Here is a 22364-nt window from a genome sequence, read left to right as displayed (position 1 = left end):
CAACATGGAGGCATCAAACAATCTGTCCCCAACAACATGCAGGCATCAAACAATCTGTCCCCAACAACATGCAGGTATCAAACAATCTGTCCCCAACAACATGCAGGCATCAAACAACCTGTCCCCAACAACATGCAGGTATCAAACAATCTGTCCCCAACAACATGGAGGCATCAAACAATCTGTCCCCAACAACATGCAGGCATCAAACAATCTGTCCCCAACAACATGGAGGCATCAAACAACCTGTCCCCAACAACATGCAGGTATCAAACAATCTGTCCCCAACAACATGCAGGTATCAAACAATCTGTCCCCAACAACATGGAGGCATCAAACAACCTGTCCCCAACAACATGCAGGCATCAAACAATCTGTCCCCAACAACATGGAGGTATCAAACAATCTGTCCCCAACAACATGGAGGCATCAAACAATCTGTCCCCAACAACATGGAGGCATCAAACAATCTGTCCCCAACAACATGGAGGCATCAAACAATCTGTCCCCAACAACATGCAGGCATCAAACAATCTGTCCCCAACAACATGCAGGTATCAAACAATCTGTCCCCAACAACATGCAGGTATCAAACAATCTGTCCCCAACAACATGGAGGCATCAAACAATCTGTCCCCAACAACATGGAGGTATCAAACAATCTGTCCCCAACAACATGCAGGCATCAAACAATCTGTCCCCAACAACATGCAGGTATCAAACAATCTGTCCCCAACAACATGCAGGTATCAAACAATCTGACCCCAACAACATGCAGGTATCAAACAATCTGTCCCCAACAACATGCAGGTATCAAACAATCTGTCCCCAACAACATGCAGGTATCAAACAATCTGTCCCCAACAACATGCAGGTATCAAACAATCTGTCCCCAACAACATGCAGGTATCAAACAATCTGTCCCCAACAACATGCAGGTATCAAACAATCTGTCCCCAACAACATGCAGGTATCAAACAATCTGACCCCAACAACATGCAGGTATCAAACAATCTGTCCCCAACAACATGCAGGTATCAAACAATCTGTCCCCAACAACATGCAGGTATCAAACAATCTGTCCCCAACAACATGCAGGTATCAAACAATCTGTCCCCAACAACATGCAGGCATCAAACAATCTGTCCCCAACAACATGCAGGTATCAAACAATCTGTCCCCAACAACATGCAGGTATCAAACAATCTGTCCCCAACAACATGCAGGTATCAAACAATCTGTCCCCAACAACATGCAGGTATCAAACAATCTGTCCCCAACAACATGGAGGCATCAAACAATCTGTCCCCAACAACATGCAGGTATCAAACAATCTGTCCCCAACAACATGCAGGCATCAAACAATCTGTCCCCAACAACATGCAGGTATCAAACAATCTGTCCCCAACAACATGGAGGCATCAAACAATCTGTCCCCAACAACATGCAGGTATCAAACAATCTGTCCCCAACAACATGGAGGCATCAAACAATCTGTCCCCAACAACATGGAGGCATCAAACAATCTGTCCCCAACAACATGCAGGTATCAAACAATCTGTCCCCAACAACATGGAGGCATCAAACAATCTGTCCCCAACAACATGCAGGTATCAAACAATCTGTCCCCAACAACATGCAGGTATCAAACAATCTGTCCCCAACAACATGCAGGTATCAAACAATCTGTCCCCAACAACATGGAGGCATCAAACAATCTGTCCCCAACAACATGGAGGCATCAAACAACCTGTCCCCAACAACATGGAGGCATCAAACAACCTGTCCCCAACAACATGCAGGCATCAAACAACCTGTCCCCAACAACATGGAGGCATCAAACAATCTGTCCCCAACAACATGCAGGTATCAAACAATCTGTCCCCAACAACATGCAGGCATCAAACAATCTGTCCCCAACAACATGCAGGTATCAAACAATCTGTCCCCAACAACATGGAGGCATCAAACAATCTGTCCCCAACAACATGGAGGCATCAAACAATCTGTCCCCAACAACATGGAGGCATCAAACAATCTGTCCCCAACAACATGGAGGCATCAAACAACCTGTCCCCAACAACATGCAGGTATCAAACAATCTGTCCCCAACAACATGGAGGCATCAAACAATCTGTCCCCAACAACATGCAGGTATCAAACAATCTGTCCCCAACAACATGCAGGTATCAAACAATCTGTCCCCAACAACATGCAGGTATCAAACAATCTGTCCCCAACAACATGCAGGTATCAAACAATCTGTCCCCAACAACATGCAGGTATCAAACAATCTGTCCCCAACAACATGCAGGTATCAAACAATCTGTCCCCAACAACATGCAGGTATCAAACAATCTGTCCCCAACAACATGCAGGTATCAAACAATCTGTCCCCAACAACATGGAGGCATCAAACAACCTGTCCCCAACAACATGCAGGTATCAAACAATCTGTCCCCAACAACATGGAGGCATCAAACAATCTGTCCCCAACAACATGGAGGCATCAAACAATCTGTCCCCAACAACATGCAGGCATCAAACAATCTGTCCCCAACAACATGCAGGTATCAAACAATCTGTCCCCAACAACATGCAGGTATCAAACAATCTGTCCCCAACAACATGCAGGCATCAAACAATCTGTCCCCAACAACATGCAGGCATCAAACAATCTGTCCCCAACAACATGCAGGTATCAAACAATCTGTCCCCAACAACATGCAGGCATCAAACAATCTGTCCCCAACAACATGCAGGCATCAAACAATCTGTCCCCAACAACATGGAGGTATCAAACAATCTGTCCCCAACAACATGCAGGTATCAAACAATCTGTCCCCAACAACATGCAGGCATCAAACAATCTGTCCCCAACAACATGCAGGTATCAAACAATCTGTCCCCAACAACTGGGTTCATCTGTACTGAGAGCTTCAACTGTAATGCCTTTACAGTTAAAAAAGGAAAGAGTTTTCTGATGTATTGTTTTCTGAATAACATACAACTTTCTAGTTTTTGCTGATAATGTATGTTCGTATTTGTTCATAAAAGTACAGTTTGTTCAAATTTAGAAAACTAAAGTGATTGCACATCACATTGTATAATACATGTTTAAGAGGGCACCTGAAAGAGATAAGGATTGTTGTGTTGTCCTACTCTACTCACCAGGTTAGCCAGGATGTAGTGGTAGCCTCTGCTGTTCTTCCCCAGGGTCACCACCTGCAAGAGGGGGGAAAAAACTCTAAATTAGACAAGGTATCAAAGGACATCACATCACATACTCTATCAGTCTTCTGTTCTAAGAAGACACAATAGAACCTGAAAGCCTCTATCAGTTCTCAGAAGTAGCATAGATCCACTTGATCAAGGTTGTGGGTTTCCAGTCTCTTTGCACTAATGAGCAAATATAGTGCACCACCACCATCCCCATCAGTGACTTTTGTTGAGCAGCAGAAACCGCACAGATTCAACTGTCATCTTTCAGTTCAAAAACAAACAGAATAATTGAATTTCTTAAATAATGTTCCTTAGATAATGTCTGATGTGTATATGAGTGTGTTTCTCTAACAGGGTCTGGGTGTGTGTTTGTGTGTGTGTGCGTGTGTGTGTGCGGGACTTTGTGTTCCTTTTGTATTAGCGTCAGTATGGAAAATAAGGTCAGGATTCAAGGCCCGCAAAAAAATTACCCTTTTATAACGCAGCTGCCTGCTGAAACAAAAAGTGCTCTCTGTCATTATCTGCTGTAGCTCAATCTGCCACAGGGTTATATAGACTTAATTAGGACCAAAACTGTTCTCTCCTAGTGAGAGTGGGCAGGCAGGCATGGACAATCAACGCTAGCTGTTTTGTTTACTCTAATGACCAGTCCAGGCTTAGTTAACGCATCAAGGTTACTCAGAGAAACTGTAAGTTACCTCTCATTCTTACTGCCTGGCAGAACAGAACAAAGCAGAACATAAATGTGGTTTCATCATGGAGATACATACAGTCCCATACTGAGGGGGTGGAGAGAGAGGCTTTTTTCTCTCTATTTTCACTGTCTTTTTAGACTTCCTCCCCCACAGTTTTGACAAGGATGCTCTCTATGTGTCAGCCACTGCAACATCCAGTGTTATGTAGGACAGTTTCACGCATTGTAGTTGAGAGAATGCCTATGAATTCCAACAACGAACATGTGGTAAATGTGCTGTATGTTTAATTTTACCTTTGAATAACCTCCAATATGGATTGTAATTATTGTAAGAGTATCAAAGCAAGGAATCAAGGATATGCAATATGTTGTGTTGCATCGCTTAATTAATTCTCATATCTCCTCCACCTCCCGCAATGTCACTGAGGGCTGTATTGTTAGATGTAACCAAGGAAACAATGGAAACAGTGTAGGAATAGGACTTTTTTTATCACAGTTAAGGGCGTTAAATTACCCACAAGTCTCCATCTGTAAAGGCATCCATCTGCACATTGTGACTTTAATTCAGACAGCATCCAGTCAGTCCTTTCCTTCACACCTCTACCTTTCAACCATCATCTGCTTAGTCCCTTTAATAGCTCCCAATTGTCTCTGGAGAGAGAACATTCTCAATCCTCCAAGGTTACAGCTCAGTCCCTCTCCCTATACTCCCCATCCTTATGGCACTTTCCACTCTAAATCCTATTACCCTGGGAAGGTGTGCTCAACGATTTCATTATGTTTGACATTTTCCACATCCACCAGTAACCCCCTCAGATCCTGCCTGCCTGGGACCCCAAACTTCCCATTTCTCAGAGGGAGAATAGTTACGGAACTAGAAGGTCCCAGTGTGTGGGATAGGGCCATACTACTGGTAATAACACCTGTAATGACGTACATAGCCCATTTCACTGTCATTTCAGAAGACACAGAGTGATATAGACAGGCTCATTGACAGTGGGACTCTGTCTCTAGTGAAGGATCTGATCTCCAGTGTAGGGGAGTAGTGAACTGCATGTAGTTGAACTAAATTCAAATCTAGGTAGTTCATTACTTTTTTCCATGTAGCGGTGTAGCTACATGGAAAAAATATATATAATTTACTTTCATTTTTGTCATCAGACTTGCCTAATTCTCACTTGAAATTTAAAAAAAAGTTTTTAATAGGAAAAATTACATTGTGTTAACATGTGACCCCAAAGTTAACTGTTTTGCATTTCATAGTCATTGACATTTCAGATGTACATATTAAACTTTTTTAAGACAATATACATCATAAGACAGTTATTTTTAAGTAAACTATATTTTTCTTAAGGGTAGCTTTAGTCTAGCTTAACTTCTTCCAGTGTTAAGTACATGGTAGCTTGGTAAACTCTCTTTTCAGAGTAGATTCCCCAAAACTGCTGATCACACATGTTAAACCACCCTGTTCCTCAGCCCCTCGTCATCCCATCCCTCCCAGGCAGAAAGCATGCATAATCAAAAAGTTCAATTAAAAAAGAAGAGGGAACAAAAAGCCCTTCATCTGGGATTCTTGTGAGAGGGAAGGAGCCACGGCGGACAAAGTGTGACAACACAGCAAGCACTTAATGAAGCTGCAGCGCCTGGAGCCAGCGGCTAATTCTTTCCTCTGACGAGTCACGGAACGAACGGCACAGGACCACTGCATCCTGCCGTAAACATAGGCTATTCGCTTATATTTTTTATTTTTTTATTTCACCTTTATTTAACCAGGTAAGCTAGTTGACAACAAGTACTCATTTGCAACTGCGACCTGGCCAAGATAAAGCATAGCAGTGTGAACAGACAACACAGAGTTACACATGGAGTAAACAATTAACAAGTCAATAACACAGTAGAAAAAAAGGGGAGTCTATATACAATGTGTGCAAAAGGCATGAGGAGGTAGGCGAATAATTACAATATTGCAGATTAACACTGGAGTGATAAATGATCAGATGATCATGTACAGGTAGAGATATTGGTCTGCAAAAGAGCAGAAAAGTAAATAAATAAAAACTGTGGGGATGAGGTAGGTGAAAATGGGTGGGCTATTTACCAATAGATTATGTACAGCTGCAGCGATCGGTTAGCTGCTCAGATAGCTGATGTTTGAAGTTGGTGAGGGAGATAAAAGTCTCCAACTTCAGCGATTTTTGCAAATCGTTCCAGTCACAGGCAGCAGAGTACTTGAAATTGTATTTTTGGCTCAAATATTGAAGTCTGTTTAATTCATCGTATTTAATGAGTAACTTAATATTGCGCTGTGATCTGAAATGTAGAAAGTGCTGAAACATCTCTGTGGTCCGCTGTGTGTTGGTTCTCTATTGCAGAGACGTATGACTACGCAAATCCAATTTGAGTACTTAAGAGTCCTAAACTAATCCGTCCCAGGGTGTGTATGTGTGTGTGCCCACGCGCACGCACTCATGCAAGTAGGGGGAGTTGAGGTATTTCAGTGACTCATACACATTACCATTCAAAGGAGGCCAGTTCCAATCTAGGGGACATAATTGTTGTATATGAAGACAGTATGCAGTATCCCCCCCTTTGCCCTCAGAACAGCCTCAATTCGTCGGGGCATGGACTCTACAAGGTGGCTGGATGTCCATTCTTGATACACATTGGAAAGTTTTGAGCGTGAAAAATCCTGCAGCGTTAAAGTTTATTACGTTCCTAAAAGACACCCACCATGAGTGCCCACTACATTGGCCCAAGAAGGCCAATATAAAATAAAGAAGAACCCACACCAAACTTAAAGACAGGAGGCAAATCAAAAATTGGAGCAAAATGAAAATAGAGAAGAACAGATACAGGATTGTTTTTCTAGAAATCAAATAGGGAGTGCCAACTAAAGGTGTTAACCCCACACACCTCTCAAGAGAACTGGGCCAACCACTCTTAAATATCACTTGGGCCAGCACATGTGAAACACCTTCCCACTAACGAGATGACAAACCAGCACAGGTGTAACACATTCTGACTAACGAGGTGACACCAATCAGTGCGCCCCACGTGCAAACGTGAGTATAACCTCGAAATATAAATGGGCAAACAAAAGCATGTAACAAGTTCTTGACACAAACCAGTGTGCCTAGCACCTACTACCATACCCTGTTCAAAGGCACTTCAATATGTTGTCTTGCCCATTCACCCTCTGAATGGCACACGTAAACAATCCATGTCTCAATTCTCTTAAGGCTGTCTCCTCCCCTTCATCTACACCAGGGGTGTCAAAGTCAAATGGACGGAGGGCCAAATAAAAAATTTAGCTACAAGCCGAGGGCCGGACTGTTCGAATGTTCATTGAAAAATTTTTAAATGACGCATATAGTCTAGTGAACCTAATTGAACCTACTGAAAACCTAACAAATATATTCCAATATGATCAGATAAATAAAGCAATATTTTCTTATGGCTCTGTCAGTAATCTTTAATTTTCAACAGACACAAAAGACAAATTTCCTTTATATAAAAATCCCCATAACATGAACATTAAATGAAAGAAACCGGTATTCAAGGCACCATCAGTAGCCTATATTTTCTATTTTAGCAAAAGTGGGCTAAATTTACTTCAAAGAAAAAAACAATAATAGCAATTTTCTATCATCCACTCAACTGAAATATTTTTAAAATATAATTGGATTGAAATACAATAAAATAAAGTGCAAAAATCTATTAATCAAAAACAACACTTTGTTTAAGGAGAAGTAACATGCAGTGAAAACAAATATTAAACTTTAACTTTTAAACTTGAACTGAGTAAAAACTCTAAATATGTGATTGCACAGTAATGTTCACTTGTTTGAGGTTGAGGGTGATACTTGGTGGTGTCCCATCTTTTCCACAAGTTCATCAATGTTCGGGGTAAGGCTCTGAGCTGAGGAAATCCTCAGAATTGAGTGGAGGTGTTCAGCAGTAAGTCGACTTCTGTGTGATGTTTTGTTCAAGTTCATCAAAGAAAACAGTTGTTCACACAGGTATGTGCTGCCAAACATAGACAACGTTTGAGCAGCCTGGATGCGCAGCTGGGGCATTGTGTCGGGAGGAAACGGGCGAACTCCGCAGCACCCACTGCCGCATATTTTGCCCTCAGTGCATCATTGCATTGGAGGTCAATCAACTCCATTTGGAGGTTTGGTGGTGAGCTTTCCACGTCAACAGTAAATGGGTTACCGAGCAGTTCCAACCTGCTTTTTTGTGCTTCAAAGTCAGCAAATCGGCGTCGAAAGTCAGCGGCAAGCATACCTATTTTATCAGCCAACTGTGCGCTCGGGAACGCACTGGTAGAGAGCTTCTCTTTCATGGTCTGGCAGCTGGGAAAGTGGCTCAAATTTTCTTTCCGCATCTGCGTCTCCCACAGAGTCAGTTTGGTTTTAAATGCCTTCACTGTACTGTACATATCAGAGATGACACGATCCCGACCCTGCAGCTGCAAGTTCATTGCATTCAGATGACTCGTAATGTCACACAGAAAAGCCATTTCACACAGAAACATTTCGTCTCGGAGTTGTGTTGTGTCTTTCCCTTTGCTGTCCAAGAACAGACAAATCTCCTCACGAAGCTCGAAACATCTTTGAAGCACCTTTCCCTGGCTTAGCCATCGCACCTCTGTGTGATAAGGCAAATCACCATGCTCCGTTTCTAACTCCGTCAGAAATGCCTTGAACTGGCGGTGATTCAAACCTTTGGCTCTGATAAAGTTAACTGTGCGCGTGATGATGCTCATTACATGCTCCATTTTCAAGGCTTTACCGCACAACGCTTCCTGGTGTATGATACAATGATAAGCTGTCAGCTCACCTGTCGCGTTTTCCTCTTGCATCTTTTCCCGTATCTTCGCCACCAGTCCGCTCCTGTGTCCACACATCGCAGGTGCTCCGTCGGTTGTCAAACCCACGAGTTTTTCCCAAGGCAGCTCCATCTCATTTACACATCTTGACACCTCTTCATACAAATCATGCCCCGTAGTTGTGCCATTCATAGGACGTAAAGCCAAAAACTCCTCTGTCACGCTTAGGCTGGAGTCCACTCCGCGGATGAAAATTGACAACTGGGCAATGTCAGAAATGTCGGTGCTCTCATCCACAGCCAAGGAATATGCAATGAAATCTTTTCCCTTTTTCACAAGCTGCTCTTTTAGATTGATGGACAACTGGTCTACTCTCTCGGCAATGGTGTTTCTGCTCAGACTCACATTTAAAAAGAGTTGCCTTTTTTCTGGGCAAACTTCGTCACAAACTTTAATCATGCAGTTTTTGATGAAATCCCCCTCCGTAAATGGCCGGGCTGATTTAGCGATCTCTTCTGCCAAAATAAAACTGGCCTTGACAGCAGCCTGGCCTTGTGATTTGGCTTTTTTGAACAGAGCCTGTCGAGATTTGAGGCCTCGTTTTAATTCCTCTGCCTTTTGTAGCCTTTGTTCCATGTCCATATTCTTGTTTTTGTCCGCGTGTTTCGTTTCATAATGTCGTCTCAGATTATACTCTTTCAGTACCGCCACACTTTCTCCACACAGAAGACACACAGGTTTTCCAGCTACCTCCGTGAACAAATACTCCGACTCCCACCTTGTTTGAAACCCCGGTTCTCAGTGTCCACCTTCCGTTTTGCCATTTTTGATGGGTATCTGAAAGTTAATTTTACTGTGATGCTGACAACTGCTGTGCCAATAAATATTGAAATGAAGCAGCCTACTGCTCGGTGCGTCACCGTTGCATTGTGGGAAATGTAGTATTGGTGCGTGTAAAAGATCTGCGGGCTGCCGGCTTGCTGCGGTCTGCGGGCCGGTTCTAATAATAAATCAAGATCATCCCAGGGGCCGTAAAAAACCTTCTCGCGGGCCGGATGTGGCCCGCGGGCCTTGACTCTGACATATGTGATCTACACGGATTGAAGTAGATTTAACAAGTGACATCAATAAGTGACCATAGCTTTCACCTGGTCAGTCTATGTCATGGAAAGAGCAGGTGTTCTTAATGTTTTGTATACTCAGTGTATGTCTTGTTCTCTAGACCAGAAAAGTGGACTAAGATAAAAATAAAGCATGTGATGTGTGCATAATAAATATTTTTAGGATCCTAGCGCTCCAGTTTCCTGGTTCCCCTGGGATGATAATATTTCCAGCCTGCACCTAAAACAGATGGATGGGGACTTAGTGAGGTCATTCTCATTCCTCCGTCACATCAGTTCGCTTCCTGATCTGAACCAGTCTCTGTTGTTCTCTTTCGGTCAGAGACTAGGTGAGTCAGGCCATTGTGTTCCAGCCAAATAGAATGTCATTCTATTCTATTTATATGGTTCCATCTCCCTAGACAGGATGGACAGCTCACCATTATCCACTTTGTGGGTGGAAAAACTCTTCAAAGGCATAGCAATAAAGGAGAACTGTTAAAGAGTCTACACCTTATCCAACTGTACACTGGGAGAGAGTGAGAGGGGAGCTCCAGTATCAACTGCATTGATGTACTCCTCAATTTTATTGAACATTGAATGGAATAGATAGCCTGAGTGCAATCATGGACTGCTCATAGTTAGTGTCTTCTTCACAAATCAGCCTCACATACGAGCCAGCAACGTGTGGGCAATGTGTGATGCATCTTATCCATTTAGAATGAATCTTAGGGTTTGTGTAACAACAGGCTAACCAGAGGGAGCCCCTCCCACACCGTGGACAGTGTGACCATACAGATGTAGGATCTTAATTTGAGTCAGTTTGCTACAGCAGGAAAATTATCCTGCAGCAACAGGAAACCTGAATTATTATGTGGATTATAATTCATTAACATTTTTGAAGGGGTTGCAAAAATAATGTAAGGGAAATCAAGTCTGATATGTCAAAGTGGAATCGACAAACTGCAGATTGCATTGGGCAGACAAAAAAAGCCTTTATTGAGAAGAGGGGAGGCTATGCTTGGTTTTTAATCAAATAAAAGTTATTTTTTTAATTCTGTGTTTCTAAATGCAAAGTATACAGGCACCATATGCACATTAGGCTACTCTTGTTCTATGCGCATACTGGCGCAGTGTGCATCACGGCTGGATAGACTGCATTTCCGCTGACAAAATGCATGCCATAACCAACTGCGTTACTGCTAAAACCAACTTTTGGTTGGTATCCCTGATATCCCTATCAGCACTGCACAAAATTATCACTTTGGATCATGTTTTTAAGGACACACATCAAATATATCCACCACACCAATCTGAGCGCAAGCTAGCTGATATAAGACAGGTAAGATGCCACTGCGGCATCTCTCTCTCTCTTTCTCTCTATTAAGGTTGGTGAGTGTAAACTTCACTATTGCAAAGTCAATATTAAACAAATCACAGATTCATTTAAATTGACTTACTGAAATTCAGAAGACATTACTCTCAGAGGATCACAAATCAGGTATCTTTCCCCCGGGCAGCTCTCAGTAAAAGTCTGGTCTGGGCGTGTCCAGGTCGTCTTTTGTCAGATGGGAAATTCCCTAATGCTTTCCCACTAGGGAATGCGGCACCGGTGTCTCCCTCGCAGACCTTCACTGATCCTTTTTGTGATGCCAAATTATTGTGGAAATTACAGAGGGACACAGGGACACTCAAAGACAATCTTAAATGAATCATTGTTTATTGTCAGCACACTGGAGAGGTTCCAACAAACTTGATGCACCATAGTGAATGTCTGTCAGGAGCTCTAAAGGGGCAGTCCCGTTTAGTTCCATTATATACTGGTTACAGACAGGTTACATAGGCATAGTTCATAAGGTTGCTTCCGGCATGGGTCTGGCACCGTCTCCTTTCTTAACTTATAGAACATATTCCGGGCATTCTGCCACTTCAACTATGACAGACAAAATGAGAAAAAAAATCCAGAAAATCACATTGTAGGATTTTTAATAAATTTATTTGCAAATTATGGTGGAAAATAAGTATTTGGTCACCTACAAACAAGCAAGATTTCTCGCTCTCACAGACCTGTAACTTCTTCTTTAAGAGGCTCCTCTGTCCTCCACTCGTTACCTGTATTAATGGCACCTGTTTGAACTTGTTATCAGTATAAAAGACACCTGTCTACAACCTCAAACAGTCACACTCCAAACTCCACTATGGCCAAGACCAGAGAGCTGTCAAAGGACACAAGGAAAGTCCCCTGCTGATTACAGACCAATAAGTGTAATAATTTGTGACAATAATATTTTTAAAAAGCTCATAAGCAATAGAATGGCAAAAGTCTTACCAGACTTGATACATAATCAAACAGGGTTTTTTAAAACTCCATTTACAAACAAATACAATAACATATTTCATTTTAATACAATACGCTAAAAAACAAGATATACATTTATCAATAATGGCCGTTGATGCCGAAAAGGTTTTTGACCGTCTTGAATGGCTTTTCTATTCAAAACTTTGGAAGCTTTCAACTTTCCAGCTGAAATAATAAATGTTATAAAGAATATTATATAAATGTCCTAAATTATGATATTGCTGATGATGAAATTGCTTTAGAAAGGGGCACATGACAGGGATGTCCTCTCTCCCCCCTCCTGTTTGCACTGGCAATTGAACCACTTACAGAAATAATTAGACAGGACCATATCAGTATTGGTAAACATGAATATAAACATGCATAAACAGCATGTGAGCGGAATTGAGCAATTGGAAATTGCTCTCATCGCTCATGGAGTGGTGCTTGGGCTGGAAATGTTTGATGTGAGTCTGGAAGGAGAGTTGACAGTCCAACCAGAAATCTATTTGTAGTTGTCCACATATCTAAGTCAGAACCATCCAGAGTAGTAATGTTGGACGGGCGGGCAGGTGCTGGCAGTGATTGGTTGAAGAGCATGCATTTAGTTTGACTTGTATTTAAGAGCAATTGGAGGCCACGGAAGGAGAGTTGTATGGCATTGAAGCTCGTCTGGAGGGTTGTTAACACAGTGTCCAAAGATGGGCCAGAAGTATACAGAATGGTGTCGTCTTAAATCATTATAGTCTATACATTGTGCATATAGGCTGTGATTTACTGAGAATGAAATACAAATTAAATGAAAAATGACTTATTAGTGCCTTTGAATTCATTTTTAGAATACATTTTTAGAAGCACTAGTTTGCCCAGTGTGTGGCTTCAGGGTCATGCAATGGTGTCTGGAGAACAGGCCAGCAGTGTATAACATCCTCTCCATACTTGCAGAGCCACTGGGGATCCTAAACACCCTTTTGGCCACTCTTCCCAGGCTAGGTAGAGATCCAAAGTCATTTTTTATTTTTCTATGGGAAGGCCCTTCTGGTTTTTAGGCAAATTAACCCAATCAAAATGGAAAGCTTCTTGAACGTGGGAATATGCCAGGCCTATTGGGCCAAAATCAATTATGGCCTATTGGGCCAAAATCAATTATGGCCTATTGGGCCAAAATTAATTATGGCCTATTGGGCCAAAATTAATTACGGCCTATTGGGCCAAAATCAATTACGGCCTTTGGGCCAAAATCAATTACGGCCTTTGGGACAAAATCAATTATGGCCTTTGGGACAAAATCAATTATGGCCTTTGGGACAAAATCAATTATGGCCTTTGGGACAAAATCAATTATGGCCTTTGGGACAAAATCAATTATGGCCTTTGGGACAAAATCAATTATGGCCTTTGGGACAAAATCAATTATGGCCTTTGGGACAAAATCAATTATGGCCTTTGGGACAAAATCAATTATGGCCTTTTGTATAGATAACAAAACAAAAATGAACGGAATGTTTAATAGCATGTGCACATAGTAAGCACACCAACATACTTTCGGGATACGTGTCTTTTCAGATTCCACAATGATTCTTTAGTTGTGGGCACTACATCACCACACTCCCTCTCTTGCTCTTGGTCCCCACCTTGATTTAGCGCCTGTGTGGTTTATCAGTTTCTTTATGAAAATATTTAGCAACTCCATGACAGTAGCTAAAGCAAGGGGATATAACAGCACACAAGTAGACTACAAATGCATGCTGGGCTGGGCCTGCCCTAAGCTCATGAAGTGAGTGCTACTGGAACGAAATTGGAGCAAGCGAGAAGGCCGACGCTCCAGTCTCTGGGAATCTCGCTCTACGCTCCAGTCAAATTGGGCATGCTCGCTCCTCGCTCCGCTCACATACTCTGATATAAATAAAAAATATTTGCAGATGATCTCCTGTTATACCTGAGCAATAGAAAATACTTAATGGCCCCCTTGCTAAAAATATTTTCAGAATACTCTAAAATCTCAGGATATAATATGAACGTGGGAAAAAATGGCAATAGGAAAAATATAATTAATAACTTATGAGTGAGACAACCCTCCCACTCTGTCTGCCCAATTCGTTCTCTTTGCTCTTGTTTTCCTTAATAGGATGTCGGTGGGCGGAGTCGAGTGGGTCGTCAGCGAAATGGGACACACCGAGGCTTTGGTGTGTCCCGGGGATGAATACACCTTTCCCACATACATTGAAGAGACTCTCTCCATGCAGACACACTGTTGTTTTTTATTCTAGCATTTTGGATCTTCTTTGTGTGCACTTGTTTTGGCACCTCTCAACACCTCTCATTATCACCATCTTTGCACACATCCACTCACTACACTAGTGAATACAAACACCTTTGTTAATTGTATATAGTTTACTTGATTTAATAAATATGTTTGTTATGTCTTTATCTCCGCGTTGTCTCTCTCTTTGTTACGGGCTATGATCCAGTTCATAACATGAGCTACAGCAGTCCTTCAAGTGGACCACGAAAATATCAAACACTTAGGATGTGTAATAAGTAACAACAAACAAATAAAGATAACTTCATCACATCACTTAACAAGACGAAAGCAGATCTAATTAAATGGAACAATCTTCCCATAAACCTTACAGGTAGAATAAACGTCTTCAGAGTGGCATGGCTCCCAAACTTTTTATATTATTCTCGGTAATAACAATTACCCCACCGAAGACATTCTTTAAAAAATTATTCTCGGTCATAACAGACTTGAAAACTCATAGAATAAAAAGTAATGTTTTATATCTTCCTAAGTCTGAGGGTGGTTTTAACCTTCCATCAACTCGCTACCCAAGCTTTCACTAGGGACACTAAAGAGAAACAATGGGAATGTGCACGCTCATTCCCAGAACCTTTTTCACATGTCTACTTTCAAAGGATAAAGCTAAGAACATGAACAACTGCATAATTAAGAACACTATAACAATATGGAAGAATATGAAACGTATTCTATTAAAACTAATATCACTTCCTAAAAACACACCCCTCAGAATTCACAGATAAACTGAAGGCCTAGAAACCGCAAAAGGCTTGGTAATAGGAAATACATGTGTTTCTATTTCAGAATGAACAAGATCTTTTGGATTGACCAATGTCCATATTTTCAAATGAAACAACATTTTGATTTGAAATCTTTTGGGCATTAGAGCAATCTTGAGGGAATCCTATTTGAGTCAGGAAAGGATCTTCGTATGATAGGTAAGATATGCAAAACCTTGCGAGAGCCTATCCGACTGATAATCTCTGACAACAACAAAAAATAAACTATTGTAATCAAGTACTGATATTGGCACAAGACGGAAGGAATGTTGAAACTGAGAATCACTGAAGACAGGGGAGCATGAACATCTACCATCTACCCCCCTCCCCCGCATGATTTGTTCTCTTTGAATAAGCCTATTTTCCCCCCTGATTTGCTTTGGGTTTTGTGTTATTGAAGAGTAACATCAACCGCCAACATTTGATGCCGTGACCAGAATGAATTGAGCTGAAAAACAACAAGAAAAAAGTAATCAACTGTGTGTTGATCCAGAAGAAAGAGAGAAGGCTGAGTGCAACCCACTTCGGGAGTCAACTCTTAATCTCCTGATTGTTGGCATAATTGCTGGGTGAGTCTAGACCAATATCATTTTAAAAGAACCAAATCAGGTAAAAAAATGTGTGCATGCAATGAGTTATACGTATCTGTGAGGTATAATGGTTCAAGTCCTTTGTTCTACTACAGAGTTTAGTCCTTTGTTTGCTCGGTTAGTGGGTAGAGTCCTCTGTTACAGGTTTGTTAAATCTCTATTATAGGGGTTCAAGTCCTCTATTAAAAGGGAAACAACAGAAACAATTTGTGTTCTAGAAGATAGAGGTTTGAGTCCTCAAAATAGTTTATATACACACACACACACACACACATAATTTGGGGTTAAATAAATATATAAACATAGAGGTATATATTATACAGCTTTTGAAGTTTATGTAATGCCATTGTTAAATGAGAAAACCACTCTGGAGAAGAGCGGAACAGCTCCTCCAGATGTGAGCATGAAAAATATTTTAAATTCACTGTCTAGTCATATGAAGAACCATTTCAAAGTAGAGAAGTGTAGGCAAGAGATAATAAAAAATATTCTGTCATTGTTGACAAAGATGGAATATTGAATCTGTCTGATATACGAAACGTTTGGGGAAAATACAGAGAATGTCTAACTCTGATAAAAACAAGATGGACATACACAGTATTAGCTGAAGTAAGGAAGGGGGATGAGAAATTCTGTCTTGATAACTGTGATAGGACATTGCAGAGAGATAAAGATAGTTTGAAAACTCTTGGTGAACAGATAAAAACCTTGAAAGGTGAAATTCAACAATTACAGGAGGCAAGGGTGGCAGACTTGACCCCCACCTGTGGACCCTTTGTTCCCTCAATCTACCCTCAGGCTGAGTTGCGCAAGGATGATCGGGTTTTTAAGCATCTGGTCAGCATTTCCTGGCTTTGAGTCAACAGATTCTGACAGCGGTGATGAACGAACAACCTCCAGTGACAGTAATCACACATAAATCAGCATCTCTAAAACAGTTGGATGAATGATCAAACATGTTGAAACATCCACGAGAAGTGGGTATGAAAACATGCGACCATTTGAAGCGTTATAAGAACTCTACAATCCACATCCTTATGATGGGTTACATTATTTAGCCTTTGTTTTGAACAACCGTGAACATCGTATACTTGAAGAAAAGGTTTATGGAGCTGTGGGTGGTGAAGAGCAAAATGTGGCCGATGGATGGAGAGCCATACATGTTTTTCTTAAGGGAGAGATAACCAAATGTGTTCAAAACTGAAAGAACCGTTTGTTAAATTTAAAGAAAGGTTTAGAGCAGAGGTGGTTAGACACAGTGGGTTACCCGACATGGAAGATGAAGATACACTCAATTCCTCCAAAAATGGGGCTCATCAGCTGATGCAATCCATACAGGATGATTTGCAACAACAACAAAAATGTTTCCACAACTACTGATTGGGAGAGACAAAACTATGGTGACATCATCGAAAGGTTATCACGACTGGACAGAGACATCAATCCACATAATAAACCGGCTGTTATCAGAGTTGTGCAGGTTCCGAGTGAAACCAACAACATTATTCATTCAGAAAAAGAAAAACCTGGTGTATGTCATTATTGCGGGATGTCTGGTCACTGGCAACGAGAATGTCGGAAAATAAAATGTGTTTATATGAGTAGTGGCCAGGAGAAGAAGGGTCCATCTGAGGGAAAATAGAATCAACACAACAGCCCCAAACGACACAATGCTGATGCAGAAATGTAAGAAGCTCTCTCCGGCTCAGCAGCAGAGTTTGCTGGATGCTGTGGAGGGAACGTAATAGACCCACTCTTACGTCCCATCTCAGCTGGTACATATGAAATCGGATGGAATATATGTGAACATGATGGTTAATAACTTTTCAGTAGTGTTTTTCGTAGATACGGGTGATGAAGTCACTGTATTGCCCATATCTTATGCAAAACATATAGAGTTGAAGTCGGAAGTTTACATACACTTAGGTTGGAGTCATTAAAACTTGTTTTTCAACCACTCCACACATTTCTTGTTAACAAACTATAGTTTTGGCAAGTCGGTTAGGACATCTACTTTGTGCATGACACAAGTCATTCTTCAAACAATTGTTTACAGACAGATTATTTAACTTATAATTAACTTTATCACAATTCCAGTGGGTCAGACGTTTACATACACTAAGTTGACTGTGCCTTTAAACAGCTTGGAAAATTCCAGAAAATGATGTCATGGCTTTAGAAGCTTCTGATAGGGTAATTGACATCATTAGAGTCAATTGGAGGTGCACCTGTGGATGTATCTCAAGGCCTACCTTCAAACTCAGTGCCTCTGCTTGACATCATGGGAAAATCAAAAGAAATCATCCAAAACCTCAGCAAAAAAAATGTAGACCTCCACAAGACCTCCACAAGGTTCATCCTTGGGAGCAATTTCCAAACGCCTGACGGTACCACGTTCATCTGTACAAACAATAGTATAAAGTATAAACACCATGGGACCACGCAGACATAACGCTCAGGAAGGAGACGTGTTCTGTCTCCTAGAGGTGAACGTACTTTGGTGCGAAAGGTGCAAATCAATCCCAGAACAACAAATCAAATCAAAGTTTATTTGTCAAGTGCGCCGAATACAACAGGTGTAAACCTTACAGTGAAATGCTTAATTACAGGCTCTAACCAATGGTGCCAAAAAAAAGGTATGTGTGTGTGTGTGTGTGTGTGTGTGTGTGTGTGTGTGTGTGTAGGTAACTAAATAAATAAAAATAAAAAAGAGTAGCAAGGCTATATATAGACACCTGTTAGTCAGGCTTATTGAGGTAGTATGTACATGTAGGTCTTGTTAAAGTGACTGTGCATATATGATGAACAGAGAGTAGCAGAAACGTAAAAAGAGGGGTTGGAGGGTGGTGTGACACAATGCAGATCGCCCGGTTAGCCAATGTGTGGGAGCACTGGTTGGTCGGGCCAATTTAGGTAGTATGTACATGAATGTATAGTTAAGATAAACAGAGAGTAGCAGCAGCGTAAAAGGGTGGTTGGGGCGCCACACAATGAAAATAGTCTGGGTATCCATTGGTTACCTGTTAAGGGGTCTTATGGATTGGGGGTAAAAACTGTTGAGAAGCCTTTTTGTCCTAGACTTGGCACTCCGGTACCGCTTGCCATGCAGTAGTAGAGAGAACAGACTTTGACTGGGTGGGCTGGGGTCTTTGACAATTTTTAGGGGCTTCCTCTGACACCGCCTGGTGTAGAGGTCCTGGATGGCTTTGTCCCAGTGATGTACTGGGCCGTACGCACTACCCTCTGAAGTGCCTTGCGGTCGGAGGCCGAGCAATTGCCGTACCAGGCAGTGATGCAACCAGTCAGGATGGTCTCGATGTTGCAGCTGTAGAACCTTTTGAGGATCTCAGGACCCATGCCAAATCTTTTTAGTTTCCTGAGGGGGAATAGGATTTGTCGTGCCCTCTTCACGACTGTCTTGGTGTGTTTGGACCAAACTAGTTTGTTGTTGATGTGGACAACAAGGAATTTGAATCTCTCATCCTGCTCCACTACAGCCCCATCGATGAGAATGGGGATGTGCTCGGTTGTCCTTTTCCTGTAGTCCACAATCATCTCCTTAGTCTTGGTTACATTGAGGGATAGGTTGTTATTCTGGTACCACCCGGCCAGGTCTCTGACGTCCTCCCTATAGGCTGTCTCGTCATTGTCGGTGATCAGGCCTACCACTGTTGTGTCGTCAGCAAACTTAATGATCATGTTGGAGTCGTGCCTGGCCATGAAGTCGTGGGTGAACAGGGAGTACAGGAGGGGACTGATTACGCACCCCTGGGGGGCTCCAGTGTTGACGATCAGCGTGGCAGATGTTTTGCTACCTACCCTCACCACCTGGGGGCGGCCTGTCAGGAAGTCCAGGATCCAGTTGCAGAGGGAGGTGTTTAGTCCCAGGATCCTTAGCTTGGTGATGAGCTTTGAGGGTACTATGGTGTTTAACGCTGAGCTGTAGTCAATGAACAGCATTCTCACATAGGTGTTCCTTTTTGTCCAGGTGGGGAAGGGCAGTGTGGAGTGCAATAGAGATTGCATCATCTGTGGATCTGTTTGGGCGGTATGCAAATTGGAGTGGGTCTAGGGTTTCTGGGACAATGGTGTTGATGTGAGCCATTCCCAGCCTTTCAAAGCACTTCATGGCTACGGACATGAGTGCTACGGGTCTATACATAGTCATTTAGGCAGGTTGCCTTTGTGTTCTTGGGCACATGGACTATGGTGGTCTGCTTGAAGCATGTTGGTATTACAGACTCAATCAGGGACATGTTGAAAATGTCAGTGAAGACACCTGCCAGCAAAGGACCTTGTGAAGATGCTGGAGGAAACAGGTACAAAGTATCTATATCCACAGTAAAACGAGTCCTATATCGACATAACCTGAAAGGCCGCTCAGCAAGGATGAAGCCACTGCTCCAAATCCGCCATAAAAAAGCCAGACTACGGTTTGCAACTGCACACTTTTTGGAGAAATGCAAGCCGAAGAACACCATCCCAACCGTGAAGCATGGGGGTGGCAGCATCATGTTGTCGGGGTGCTTGACTGGTGCACTTCACAAAATAGATTGCATCATGAGGGGTGGACAATTATGTGGGTATTTTGAAGCAACATCTCAAGACATCAGTCAGGAAGTTAAAGCTTGGCCGTAATCTTCCAAACAGACAATGACCCCAAGCATGCTTCCAAAGTTGTGGCAAAATGGCTTAAGGACAACACAGTCAAGGTATTGGAGTGGCCATCACAAAGCCCTGACCTCAATCCAATAGAAAATGTGTGGGCAGAACTGAAAAAGCGTGTGCGAGCAAAGAGGCCTACAAACCTGAATCAGTTACACCAGCTCTGTCAGGAGGAATGGGCCAAAATTCCCCCAACTTACTGTGGGAAGCTTGTGGAAGGCTACCAGAAATGTTTGACCCAAGTTAAACAATTTAAAGGCAATGTTACCAAATACTAATTGAGTGTATGTAAACTTCTGACCCACTGGGAATGTGATAAAATAAATAAAAGCTGAAATAAATAATTATCTCCACTATTATTCAGACATTTCACATTCTTAAAATAAAGTTAATTAATTGTCAGGAATTGTGAAAAACTGAGTTTAAATATATTTGACTAAGGGGGTGGGGGGCAGATATGAAACAAACCAAACCATTATCAATTTCTATTGGTCCAATGAAGATTGATGCAGGTGTGTGGATAGGCTCATTTGAACAACCTATTTTAGGCCTTGATGTTATTATGCAACTTGACTCTACATTGAACATTTCTAAAGGGAAGGTGACAGTTCAGAACCATCCTATTTGGACTACGGGAAAAAATGGGTGTGTAACTTTGGATATGGAACCAGTGTACTTGACAGGTGCTGCCCCACCTTGCACAAAACAATATCCCATTAGCAAAGAAGCAATGGCCAATACTAAAGTAGTGGAGGGTCCTAACATCATCATACAACGTGGCACACCACATAATCCAGCTACTCTGATGCTTCCTCCAGATACCACATTACTTGAACACGACTGTTGTGAGTTGGTTTTGGATCAGCTCTCTGACGGGTTTATAAAGAATCTGTTGGAAAACCTGGAGTTTATCTTATACACAGACGGTTCAAGCATTGTGGAGGGGGGGGTGTGAAGAAGGCAAGCTGGGCAGTTACTACAATGGACAATGTGATAGTGACAGGCACGTTACCTGCAGCAACATCAGCACATGTGGCGGAATTGGTGGCTTTGACAGAAGCATGTAAACAAGCTGAAAGAAAAACAGCAAATATCTAGACTTGAGGTATGCTTTTGGTGTTACCCATGATTTGGGAAAAATATGGAAAAACAGGATTCATGACAGCACTGGGAGCTCCTGTGAAGAACTGAATGCTCTACTGAATGCTCTCCAGTTACCTGGACAAGTTGCAGTTTTGAAAATGAAAGCACATGGATTTTTTTTTACAGATGAGAGTAAAGGTAATGATCTGGCTGACAGAGCTGCCATGACGGCTGCACCTCAGGCACCTAAACTGACTAGGAAATACATCTCAGATGCATTGCCTATGGTATTATGTAGTATACGGGCAACACATAATACAATCACAGGATTGAGTCCGTTTGAGGTCGTCACAGGTCAACCCATGTCACTACCAGGCATGTTAGAGAAAAGCAGACGTTCACTTTATGAGTGACACAATGCTTAACTATTGCATACAACTCTTAATGCAGTGTGGGAAGCAGACAGACAAGTAAAAGAGGTGAATAAGTCCCGAGGGGAGACATGACGTAGTACCAGGACAGTGGGTGATGGTAAAAACAATATGTAACAGAGTCATTAGGGCCAAAACGGAAAGGTCCTTATCAAGTTTTGCTCATAATAAGGTCAGCTGGGACAATCACGATGGATACATGTCACTCATTGCAAGGTTGTCCAAGTCATCATTTTTTTAATTTTATTTTTCCTTTATTTTACTAGGCAAGACGGCCTAGGAACAGTGGGTTAACTGCCTGTTCAGGGGCAGAACGACAGATTTGTACC

General features: G+C 42.0%; 1 protein-coding gene across 11 annotated transcripts in view; it reads right to left on the bottom strand.

The window, feature by feature from the left end:
• The window catches only part of gria3a (glutamate receptor, ionotropic, AMPA 3a), a 129979-nt gene that overhangs the window by 29654 nt on the left and 77961 nt on the right, over positions 1-22364 (bottom strand). For 7 of the 11 annotated variants that reach the window (XR_008060877.1, XM_052457971.1, XM_052457973.1 and 4 more), the window contains one exon: positions 3175-3225. Coding sequence is in view for 10 of the 11 variants with exons in the window: in XM_052457971.1 (XP_052313931.1) it covers positions 3175-3225 (51 nt within the window). In the remaining variant the exon portion in view is untranslated. Of the gene's footprint in view, positions 1-3171; positions 3226-22364 lie in introns of all 11 variants that reach the window. The other 4 variants (XM_035782468.2, XM_052457974.1, XM_035782466.2 and 1 more) reach the window with 1 other exon arrangement.

The sequence above is a fragment of the Oncorhynchus keta genome, chromosome 12 (assembly GCF_023373465.1).
Source record: "Oncorhynchus keta strain PuntledgeMale-10-30-2019 chromosome 12, Oket_V2, whole genome shotgun sequence".
In the NCBI taxonomy this organism is placed as follows: domain Eukaryota; kingdom Metazoa; phylum Chordata; class Actinopteri; order Salmoniformes; family Salmonidae; genus Oncorhynchus; species Oncorhynchus keta.
This window is presented reverse-complemented; position numbering and strand designations above follow the sequence as displayed.